Source organism: Lampetra fluviatilis, chromosome 57, assembly GCF_964198595.1.
Source record: "Lampetra fluviatilis chromosome 57, kcLamFluv1.1, whole genome shotgun sequence".
Lineage (NCBI taxonomy): Eukaryota > Metazoa > Chordata > Hyperoartia > Petromyzontiformes > Petromyzontidae > Lampetra > Lampetra fluviatilis.
In genome coordinates, this window is record NC_136331.1 from 4,389,445 (window position 1) to 4,402,672 (window position 13,228).

Below are 13,228 nucleotides of genomic sequence, written 5' to 3' on the forward strand. Positions count from 1 at the left end.
CGTCTTTCGTAAAAGTCACGTAGATCGGTACAAATTAATAAAAATATAAAATGAACAATTTGTGCTGTGCTAGTAACACACCTGATGATGATTGCTTGTGTAGCAATCGAAACGTCGTGAGAATTTTATAGTTTTATTGTTATAATTTTAATTATTTTATTATTTCCCTTCTACGTGACTTTACCGAAAGAACCAAGAAGAACTTTCTCTATGTCTGCACTTCCTATCGGTAGCCTTCCCCCCCACCCCGCCCACCTTTGTAACTCGCTCACCCCGTGGCCTGCCGACCGACTGCAACGTCTGCGGCGCAAAGAGCTTTGCGGCTCACCGGATTTCCTCCCCCGGGTCTCCGGAACGAACTTTCTTATCCTGTCGCGTGGTGACCGCCGCGTGGTGACCGCAGTGCGGCGATGCTGCTGGTGGTGCTGATGGCGCTGGCTCCCGTGCCGGGCACGGAGGGTGCTCCTGCCAGCACGGTGAGCAACTGGACGTCGCTCAACACGTCGCAGGCGTCCGTGCAGAAGGTCATCGTGGATCTGCACAACCAGCTGCGCCGCAGCGTGAGCCCCGCGGCCAGCAACATGCTGCAGATGGTGAGGGCCGGTCGGCGGGCGGCTGCGGTGGCGGTGTCATCGTCGTTGTCGTCATCATTGTCGTTATCGTCGTCGACGTCATCATCATCGTCGTCATCATTATCATCGTCGTCGTCATCGTCGTCGTCATCATCGTCGTCATCATCGTCATCGTCGTCATCATCATTATCATCATCGTCGTCATCATCGTCATCATCATCGTCGTCATCATCATGATCATAATCGTCGTCATCATTGTCGTCATCATCGTCATCATCATTATCATCATCGTCGTCATCATCGTCATCATCATCGTCGTCATCATCGTCATCTTCGTCATCATCATCATCTTCGTCATCATCATCATCTTCGTCATCGTAGTCGTCATCGTAGTCGTCATCATCGTAGTCATCATCGTCGTCATCATCGTCGTTGTCATTGTCCATTGCCAATCCACCGGTGGATGGAGGCCTCCTTTCCCACCCAACAACCGCCACCGCCTCCACGCGACTCGCGCCGTATCGACGATGCGACCCCAGGAGGCAGCGGCGGTGATTCTCGTGGGGAGCTCGGCGCCACTCCAGAATCGGCACGTTTCATCAAGTCCCTCGTGCGAGCGAAGCGCCACCCATCGAGTCCGCGCGGCTCATGAATGAGATGTAAAACAAACAACAGCAAAAAACACCGAGCAAACGATATCGACACGACGCAAAGTAACATTTAAAAAAAAAAACACCCAAAAAGCATCTGGCCGAACAATTACGCGCGTTTGCCATTTTTTAAAATCGTTTCCACCTCGACAGTGTTTTCGCGTAAAAGAGTTACAGAGAGAGAGAGAGTAATACTTTTTTGACTTTTTATAATTTTATTTCCTCCAGCGGCAATTGCGCTGGAGTGTTCCCAACGTATCAGAATACCAGCCTTTAGAGAGAGAGAGAGTAAGAGAGTAAAAGATAGAATAAAATAGTTACAGACTTTGACTTTTAAACAACTTTTATTGCCGCCAGCAGCAAAAGCACTGGAGGCGATTTCGATATGAAATACACAAAGTCACCAGCAAACAAATGAAAATAAACGCTACAAATCCACGCGCTGTGGCGCTAGAAGCACCGCGCACAACACGAAAGAAAAGCCACGTGGTGGTGGTGGTTGTGGTAGTGGTGGTTGTGGTGGTAGTGGTGGTGGTCATCGCGCACGCCACGGTGACGAGCGAGCGCTTCAGAAGGTGAACACCACGAGGGTGCCGAGAGAGAGAGAATAAGAGATAGAATAAAAGAGTTACAGAGACTTTTGACTTTTAAACAACTTTTATTGCCGCCAGCAGCAACAGCACTGGATGCGATTTCGATATGAAATACACAAAGTCACGAGCAAACAAATGAAAATAAACGCCAGAGAGAGAGAGAGAGTAAGAGAGAGAGTAAAATAAAGAATAACCTACTACTATATTTTGCCACTGGTAAAAGAGATCTCGTAGTGTAAATGCTTCCCCGAGCTCTCAATACTCTGATATTGCACTGTGTTTGAGTTGTACGCCTTCTGGTGCCATCTGGTCCAACACCAATGGGGACTAGGCTCTAAAGAAAGCCGTCTCGGGTGTGGACCAATCAACTTCAAGGACAGTGCATATTATTATTATCATTATCAGAGTTGCTTATTTTTGTTTGCTTTTTTGACTACATGTGTTGTGGTTATTGCAAACATGATGCCTTGAATAAAGGTGTCAGTTTTGTACCAGTTTAAAAGGGTAAAAAACTACTACTAGAGAATAAACAAGTTACAGAGAGAGGAAGAGACTTGATCCCCCTTTGAAGAGGGACCACACCAGGTCCAGTCCCAACACTTTGGAGCAGCGTCAGCTCCGTCGAACGCCTTCTGAACCAACTTCACTACCGACTGGTATGATAATTGTTTTTTTTACCCTTCTGGCAACAAAACTGACACCTTTTTTTTACAAGGAGTCATGTTTGCATAGACCACAATACCTAGTCTAACATGGGTTGGACCAGATGACGCTAAAAGGCGCACAACTCAAAGACAATGCACCATCAGAGTATGAGAGCTCGGGGTAAGAATTTACACCATTGGAACCTCATCTGTTCCAACCCATGTGAGACTAGGCTCTAAGGAAAGCTGTCTCGGGTGTGGACCAATCAACTTCAAGGACAGTGCACATTATCAGAGTTATGTTTTTTGTTTGCATTATGACTGCAGGTATTGTGGTCTATGCAAACATGACTCCTTGTAAAAAAGGTGTCAGTTTTGTTGCCAGATAGAAGGGTAAAAAAACAATTATCATATTTTTTACTGGCAAATGAGGTTCCAATGGTGTAAATATCGAGTGGTAGTTGGAGGGATTTCGCGACCGATGTTGTCCAGCAGTGGAGGTTTTTTTGGCTCGGGGTGAGATGCAAATGTGTGTCGGTGAGCCCGCCCGGCCGATTAGCAAGGAGATTGAGGCGTAATGCAAAGAGTGCCCAATTCGATAATTGTTTTTTTACCCTTCTATCTGGTAACAAAATTGACACCTTTTTACAAGGAGTCATGTTTGCATAGACCACAATACCTGCAGTCATAATGCAAACAAAAAACATAACTCTGATAATGTGCACTGTCCTTGAAGTTGATTGGTCCACACCCGAGTCTCACATGGGTTGGATCAGATGACGCCAAAAGGCGCACCTAAAAAAGGTGTCAGTTTTGTTGCCAGATAGAAGGGTAAAAAACCAATTATCATATTTTTACTGGCAAATGAGGTTCCTATAGTGCCCAACTCATTCCTTAGTTCAGCGCCGAGTGTGGAGTGTGTTGGAGAGTAGACCCCACTACAACATTTACTATTCGAGCGCTGATGTCGATGTTGTAGTGGCACGTCGGTGTCCCGTTGGTGTCCCGTTTCTGTGCGGTCGGTGTTCTGTCAGTATCATGTCGATGTCCTGTCAATGTCCCATCGGTGTCCTGTCAATGTCCCATCGGTGTCCTCTCAATGTCCCATCGGTGTCCTGTCAATGTCTTATCGATGTCCCATCGGTGTCGCGTGCCCCCCGCGGTGCAGGTGTGGAACCAGGAGGCTGCCAATAACAGCGCCGTGTGGGCAAAGTCGTGCTCCTTCAGCCACAGCCCCAACGCCAACCGCAAGACGTCGGGTGAGGAGGCTCCCCGCACCCCTCACCCCTCACCACCCCTCGTCCCCCGGTCCACCAGCGCAGGGCAGCGAGCACTGGGGAGTCACGGCGGGCAAGCAAGGCCACGGGTTCACAGCAGGGGGTGGGTGGTGGTGGCGGTGGTGATGATATTCTTAGGTTTTTTCGGTAAAGTCACGTAGGTAAAAAAATTACAATTAATGAAAGTAAAATAAAAATAAAATAAAAATCACGACGTTTTCGGAGGCAACACAAGCTTCCGTCTTCAGGTGGACGATGCCACGTGCCTTTAGCGAGTTCAGTAAAAAAAAAACCTGTGGAGGGTGATTGGTCAAACGTGGCAGCTCCTTCTTTGTGGGGGGGTGGGGGGGGGGGGGGTCTCTCTCGCGTCCGCCGCTCCGAAGTGAATCCACGGCGGTTGGTTTCTTTGTCGATGCGGTATTAACCGGGGGGGGAGGGGGGGAGGTTCGAACCGCGAGCCTCTGCAACAACGAACGGCGAACGCCCGCGCCGATTCTCGCTCGGCACCGAGGTACGCGGGGGGAGGCGGGGGGAGGACCACGTGGGAATAGGGATCGATTCCCTGGGCCCTCTCCGTCACCGCTGTCACCGCCGCCGGCTTTACATCAGGACCGTGTCTGGGGTGGCCACGAGGTGTTAGCTACCTCGCCTGGCGTGCAGGAGGTTCGTGGGTTTGATCCCGGCCACCGAGGATGCCTGCCGCTGTGTGTATGTGGGGTTCGCGGTGTCTCTCGCTTGCTTCCTCGCCGTGGTCGCGTGGAAATTCCCTCTCTGGGTTCCTCCGGGTGTTTTTATAAATCCTTTATATTAAGTTCGCTTGCTTGCTTACGACCGTGCAAATCTTTCGGTCGTTTTTTAACCCACTTCCCGTGATCCAATCGAGCTGACATTTTCAACACAGACTCGTTGTGCGTGACAATTTCTTTTCGTGAAAATTTTTTCCTAAATTTTACACTTTTTAGGTAAAATTTTTTTATATTTAATTACCAATTGCTTAATGGTGGCAGGCAATCATCTGACCCATAGGTGGCAGCCATCTCAAGCCAGAGGACGAGAGGACTCTAGCCGCCCGTTTCAAAGACCAATGTGGGCTGGGTTGTGGCCCATTGAACACGCATATAAAGGATTTATAGTGAAAAACTTTGTTTTTACGGGTTAATTTTTTTTTCTTATCGCGCGCACTTTTAGAATCAACATCGTGCACTCTGGAGGGTGTCCGGCTGCCCCTATGAATGTCCACGACGACGATGATACCGGCCGCTCCGACGTTGAGCGATAGCAGGAAGTCGCTTCTGGACAAACAAACACGCGCACTAATGAGCGAATGCGGTCAGCTCAGTGGGGGCCTCACCCCGTGTAAAATAATAACTTAGTTTGAATTTTGATTTAAAGCTTTCGTGACTGCAGGGATTCATATTCTTGGTTCTTTCGGTAAAGTCACATAGAAGGGAAATGATAAAATAATATAAATATAAAACAATAAAAATTCTCACGACGTTTCGACTGCAACACACCACCCATCACCTACCACCACCCCCACCCCCACTCCCCACCACTCACCACCCACACCCCCCCCCCGCACCAGCGTTCACCTGCGGCGAGAACCTGTTCATCTCGAGCGCGCCCTTCACCTGGGACTACGCGGTGCGCGACTGGCACAGCGAGGTGGTCAGCCCCGGCTTCGAGTTCGACAAGGGAGCCAAGGGGCCCGGCATGATCGGCCACTACACTCAGGTGCGGAGCACGGTGTGCTGCGTGGTTGTGCTGCGTGTGTGTGTGGTGTGTGTGGTGTGCTGCCTGGTATGCTGTGCGGTATGCTGCGTGGTGTGTGTGGTGATGATTTCTGGGTAGACTGGGGGATCATGGCATGATCGGCCACTACACCCAGGTATGGAACGCGGTGTGCTGCGTGGTGTGCTGCGTGGTATGCTGCGAGCTGTGCTGCGAGCTGTGCTGCGTGGTATGCTGCGTGGTGTGTGTGTGTGTGGTGATGCTTTCTGGGTAGACTGGGGGATCATGGCATGATCGGCCACTACACTCAGGTATGGAGCGTGGTGTGCTGCGTGGTGTGCTGCGTGGTGTGCTGCGTGGTGTGCTGCGTGGTGTGCTGCGTGGTGTGCTGCGTGGTGTGCTGCGTGGTGATTCTTTCTGGGTAGACTGGGGGAAGTTGGCACGTGACTCGCAGTAGCCAGAGTCCATAGCGAGTTGTATACTGGACGTGGTGTGCTGCTTGGGTGTGTGTGGCGATGCGAAGTCTCCCCAGTGGCGATGTTTACACACCGCCACCCACGTACTCGTTAGAGGCTGAGTCGACCTAGGGGAGGCCCACGACCGGTTCAGATAATCGTCACTGGGTGTTGGCCGCGAGTGGGAATTGAACTCGGATGGTCGGGTTTGTAGCGTAGCGCGCTAACCACTACACCACCACTCCACACACCACCACCACAACTAACACCACTACCACAACTAACACCACCACCACCACAAATAACACCACCACCACAACTAACACCACTACCACAACTAACACCACCACCACCACAAATAACACCACTACCACAACTAACACCACCACCACCACAAATAACACCACTACCACAATTAACACCACCACCACCACAACTAACACCACTACCACAACTAACACCACCACCACCACCACCACCACAACTAACAGCACTACCACAACTAACACCACCACCACCACAAATAACACCACCACCACAACTAACACCACCACCACCACCACAACTAACACCACCACCACCACAACACCACCACAACTAACAACACCACCACAAATAACACCACCACAACTAACACCACCACCACAACAAACACCACCACCACCATAACACCACCACAACTAACACCACCACCACAACTAACACCACCACAACTAACACTACCACAACTAACACCACAACTAACACCACCACAACTAACACCACCACAACTAACACCACCACAACTAACACCACCACATCTAACACCACAACTAACACCACCACAACTAACACCACCACAACTAACACCACCACAACTAACACCACCACAACTAACACCACAACTAACACCACCACAACACCACCACAACTAACATCACCACAACTAACACCACAACTAACACCACCACCACAACTAACACCACAATTAACACCACCACCACAACTAACACCACTAACACCACCACAACTAACACCACAACTAACACCACCACAACTAACACCACCACAATTAACACCACCACCACAACTAACACCACTAACACCACCACAACTAACACCACCACAACTAACATCACCACCACAACTAACACCACCACAACTAACACCACAATTAACACCACCACAACTAACAGCACCACAACTAACACCACCACAACTAACACCACCACCACAACTAACACCACCACAACTAACACCACCACAACTAACACCACCACAACTTACACCACAACTAACACCACCACAACTAACACCACCACAACTAACACCACCACCACAACTAACACCACCACAACTAACACCACCACAACTAACACCACCACAACTTACACCACAACTAACACCACCACAACTAACACCACCACAACTAACACCACCACAACTAACACCACCACCACAACTAACACCACAACTAACACCACCACAACTAACACCACCACCACAACTAACACCACCACCACCACAACTAACACCACTAACACCACCACAACTAACACCACTAACACCACCACAACTACCACCACTAACACCACCACAACTACCACCACTAACACCACCACAACTAACACCACCACCACTACAAGTGCAGCACAACCAATCGAATCGCCGCACCGCACCCCTCTAGTGGTGGGAGGTGGTGGTGATGGGGGGTGGGGTGGTGGTGGGTAGTGATGGTGGTGGTAGTGGGTAGTGGTAGTGGGTGGTGGGTGGTGGGAGGTGGTGGTAGTGGGGGGGTCGTTTCCTCGATCTCCCCGCCCCCCACCACCACCCCCAGCAGTTTGCGGCGAGCGAGCGGTGCACTTGCAGGTGCTGCGCTTTGACCCGTCGCTGCCCCGTGCCGTGCGCGTGTGCGTGCAGGTGGTGTGGTACAGCTCCTACCAAGTTGGCTGCGCCGTCAACTACTGCGAGGGCTCTGCCAAGTACCTCTACGTGTGCCACTACTGCCCTGCGTGAGACTATTACAATGCGGGGGGCTGTGGCCCCCCCCCCCCCAACCTCAACTCCCCCCCCCCCGCCCTCCCACACTCTCTCTTTTTTTTTTACGATCAGTGGAAACAAGAAGATGCTCGGTGTATTCGGCACTTTGTTTCGGTCATCATTTCGTAATTTTTTTTTTTTAAACTGGGCTTTATGTAGCCCTCGCTCGCTCTCTCGCTCATTCTCTCGCTCGCTCGCTCTCTCGCTCATTCTCTCGCTCGCTCGCTCTCTCGCTCTGTCGACCACTATCATCGGTCGTGCAATGTTACGATTGTTGTTGTGCAGCAGCGCCTTGCAATGAGGCGATGCGACATACAGGGACTCGTCTTCTTGGTTCTTTCGGTAAAGTCACGTAGAAGGGAAGTAATAAAATAATAAAAATAAAACATAATAACATAATTCTCACGACGTTTCGGCCACAACGCAAGCAGCCGTCCTCAGACGCTGTCGCCTCGACAGACCTGGTTTTCACCTGAGGACGGCTGCTTGCGTTGTGGCCGAAACGTCGTGAGAATTATGTTATTATGTTTTATTTTTATTATTTTATTACTTCCCTTCTACGTGACTTTACCGAAATAACCAAGAAGATGAATCCCTGCAGTCACAAAAGCTTTAAATCGAAATAAAGGGACTCCTCTACTTACGAACAATTCGACTTACGAACTTTCAGAGATACGAACGCACCCCGGTCCGTATGTCCAGTTGCCTGTTCGGACCGAGAGTCGTAAGTTCAACTGCCACGCAAATAGATGGCGGTGGTGGCCATCTACATCTGCAGAGCGTGAAGAACCAATGGCATCTACATCTGCAGAACGTGAAGAACCAGTGGCATCTACATCTGCAGAACGTGAAGAACCAGTGGCATCTACATCTGCAGAACGTGAAGAACCAGTGGCATCTACATCTGCAGAACGTGAAGAACCTGTGGCATCTACATCTGCAGAACGTGAAGAACCTGTGGCATCTACATCTGCAGAACGTGAAGAACCTGTGGCATCTACATCTGCAGAACGTGAAGAACCAGTGGCATCTACATCTGCAGAACGTGAAGAACCAGGGGCATCTACATCTGCAGAACGTGAAGAACCAGTGGCATCTACATCTGCAGAACGTGAAGAACCAGTGGCATCTACATCTGCAGAACGTGAAGAACCAGTGGCATCTACATCTGCAGAACGTGAAGAACCAGTGGCATCTACATCTGCAGAACGTGAAGAACCTGTGGCATCTACATCTGCAGAACGTGATGAACCAGTGGCATCTACATCTGCAGAACGTGAAGAACCAGGGGCATCTACATCTGCTGATCGTGAAGAACCAGTGGCATCTACATCTGCAGAACGTGAAGAACCAGGGGCATCTACATCTGCTGATCGTGAAGAACCAGTGGCATCTACATCTGCAGAACGTGAAGAACCAGTGGCATCTACATCTGCAGAACGTGAAGAACCAGGGGCATCTACATCTGCTGATCGTGAAGAACCAGTGGCATCTACATCTGCAGAACGTGAAGAACCAGTGGCATCTACATCTGCAGAACGTTAAGAACCAGTGGCATATACATCTACAGAACGTGAAGAACCTGTGGCATCTACATCTGCCGAACGTGACGAACTAGTGGCATCTACATCTGCAGAACGTGAAGAACCAGTGGCATCTACATCTGCAGAATGTGAAGAACCAGTGGCATTTACATCTGCAGAACGTGAAGAACCAGTGGCATCTACATCTACAGAACGTGAAGAACCAGCGGCATCTACATCTGCAGAACGTGAAGAACCAGCGGCATCTACATCTGCAGAACGTGAAGAACCAGCGGCATCTACATCTGCAGAACGTGAAGAACCAGTGGCATCTACATCTGCAGAACGTGAAGAAACAGTGGCATCTACATCTGCAGAACGTGAGGAACCAGTGGCATCTACATCTGCAGAACGTGAAGAACCAGTGACATCTACATCTGCAGAACGTAAATAACCAGTGGCATCTACATCTGCAGAACGTGAATAACCAGTGGCTTCTACATCTGCAGAACGTGAAGAAACAGTGGCATCTACATCTGCAGAACGTGAGGAACCAGTGGCATCTACATCTGCAGAACGTGAAGAACCAGTGACATCTACATCTGCAGAACGTAAATAACCAGTGGCATCTACATCTGCAGAACGTGAATAACCAGTGGCTTCTACATCTGCAGAACGTTATGAACCAGTGGCATCTACATCTGCAGAACATGAAGAACCAGTGGCATCTACATCTGCAGAACGTGAAGAACCAGTGGCTTCTACATCTGCAGAACGTGAAGAACCAGTGGCATCTACATCTGCAGAACATGAAGAACCAGTGGCATCTACATCTGCAGAACATGAAGAACCAGTGGCGTCTGCAGAACGTGACGAACCAGTGGCATCTACATCTAAAGGAGATTAAACACTTTTAAAGCCATTCCCCATGTCTAGTGTACACGCCGTACAACACGTTTGAAATCGACAGGAGTAAAGTTTGGACAGAGCAGAGCCTCACCATTCTGGCGAATTGCCCGATGATGCTGGATGCAATTACCAGCGAAACGTCGTACTCAAATTGTAAATGTTGTGGTTTCACGCTTCAACACACCGGTGGGCTAAAGCAGTGAACTATTTGTCTTTTGTCAACGTGACACTTTTTTACTGATTGGCCGTGTCGGGTGGTGGAGGGTTACGACACATTTATAAATAACGCCATCTAAACCCAAAAACGTTGATTATGAATAATATTGGTCGCGAAAGCCTCACACGTGTTAAACTAACTTATGAACACAGACCTTTTGGAAGCTGACTCGTTCGTAAGTTGAGTAGTCCCCGTATAGAAATACTTTGCGATGAGATCGATTGCTAAGGCGGCTACGCGTGACGTTGACGGCGATCCGCCCCCCCCCCCCCCCGTGTTGCATCCCACGCAGCGGCAACCTGAACACTCGACTCACGCGCCCCTACGACAGCGGCCCGGCGTGCAAGTCCTGCCCCAAGAACTGCACCAACAAGCTGTGCAGTGAGCCCTCCCTCCTGCCGCGCACTCACTCGCGCGCTCACGCACTCTCTCATGCACTCACTCACGCGCTCACTCACGCGCTCACTCGCTAACTCACGCGCTCACTCACTCACACACTCACGCGCTCACTCACGCGCTCACTCACGCGCTCACTCACTCACTCATGCACTTACTCGCGTACTCACTCACGCGCTCACGCGCTCACGCGCTCACACACTCGCGCACTCACTCACGCACTCACTCACTCACTCGCGTACTCGCGCGCGCACTCACTCACGCGCTCACTCACACTCACGCGCTCACACACGCGCTCACTCACTCACGCGCTCACACACTCACTCACTCACTCGCGTACTCACTCACTCACACACTCACTCGCGTACTCACACACGCGCTCACTCACTCACGCACTCACACACTCACGCACTCGCGCGCTCACGCACTCACTCACGCGCTCACTCACTCATGCACTCACTCGCGTACTCACTCACGCGCTCACTCACTCACGCACTCACACACACACGCGCTCACTCACTCGCGCACTCACTCACGCGCGCACTGACGCACTCACTCACGTGCTCACTCACTCACGCACTCACGCGTGCACTCACTCGCGCACTCACTCATGCACTCACTCGCGCGCTCATGCACTCACTCACGTACTCACTCACGCACTCACTCGCGCTCAATCGCGCACTCACGCGCTCACTCACTCACTCGCGCACTCACACACTCGCTCACTCACTCACTCATGCACTCACTCACGCGCTCACCCACTCACGCGCTTACTCACTCACTCGCGCACTCACTCACGCGCGCACTGACGCACTCACTCACTCACTCACGCACTCACTCACGCGCTCACTCACGCGCTCACTCACTCACGCACCACCACTACCACTACTCCCACCACTACTACCATCACTACTTCCACCACTACTACCACCACTACTTCCACCACTACTTCCACCACTACTACCACCACTACTTCCACCACTACTTCCACCACTACTACCACCACTACTTCCACCACTACTTCCACCACTACTACCACCACTACTTCCACCACTACTTCCACCACTACTACCACCACTACTACCACCACTACTACCACCACTACTTCCACCACTACTACCACCACTACTACCACCACTACTACCACCACTACTACCACCACTACTACCACCACTACTACCACCACTACTACCACCACTACTACCACCACTACTTCCACCACTACTACCACCACTACTACCACCACTACTACCACCACTACTACCACCACTACTACCACCACTACTTCCACCACTACTTCCACCACTACTACCACCACTACTACCACCACCACTACTACCACCACTACTACCACCACTACTTCCACCACTACTTCCACCACTACTACCACCACCACTACTACCACCACTACTACCACCACTACTACCACCACCACTACTAACTATCACTACCATCACCACCACTACCACCACCACTACCACCACTACTACCACCACTACTACCACCACTACTTCCACCACTACTTCCACCACTACTACCACCACCACTACCACCACTACTACCACTACCACTACTAACTATCACTACCATCACCACCACTACCACCACCACTACCACCACTACTACCACCACCACTACCACCACTACCACCAGCACCACTACTACCACTACCACCACTACCACCACCACTACCACCACCACTACCGCATCCACCGAGGTCTCTCCGCGTGCATTTTTTGTCCTCCTGCTTCTAAGCCCCGCCCCCCCCCCCTCTGGAGGCGTCACCCTCTGACGCGTCGCGCTCGCTCGCCCCTTCTCTGTGACGCAGCCAACGCGTGCCCCTTCACCGACTCCTACTCCAACTGCGCGCTCATGAAGAGCGTCCTGGGCTGCGGCGACACGCTGTACGGGCGCATCGTGCGAGCCGCCTGCCCCGCCTCCTGCCAGTGCGCCAACAAAATCTACTAAGATACTTCGACGACCGGACCGGCAATCAGCAAGCCACCGTGGGATGGGGGGGGGGGCCCTCCCCCCCTCCCCCCCCTCCCCCCCCCCTCTCCTCTCGTCTCCTATCTCCGCTAGACGCCGCTTTGCTCGGTTGACCGTCTCACCCCCCCCGCCCGCCCCTCCCGCCGCAGCGAGTCGGCCGCGACGCGTAGCCGATGCACGCGAAGGTGGTCTCGCTAGCCCCCCGGGGGGTGGGGCGGTGTCGTGCACGCGGTCGACGCGGAAGAGTAGGCCA

At 51.5% G+C, this 13,228-nt stretch overlaps 1 protein-coding gene across 1 annotated transcript; it reads left to right on the top strand.

The window, feature by feature from the left end:
- The first annotated feature begins 218 nt into the window (after nucleotides 1-218).
- LOC144950398 (cysteine-rich venom protein pseudechetoxin-like) lies at nucleotides 219-12,954 on the top strand. The gene is made up of 6 exons (XM_078880512.1): nucleotides 219-593; nucleotides 3,628-3,718; nucleotides 5,322-5,470; nucleotides 7,822-7,913; nucleotides 10,883-10,971; nucleotides 12,815-12,954. Exons 1-6 carry the CDS (start codon nucleotides 411-413, stop codon nucleotides 12,952-12,954), a joined length of 744 nt encoding a protein of 247 aa, XP_078736638.1. The 5' UTR covers nucleotides 219-410.
- The last annotated feature ends 274 nt before the right edge of the window (nucleotides 12,955-13,228 follow it).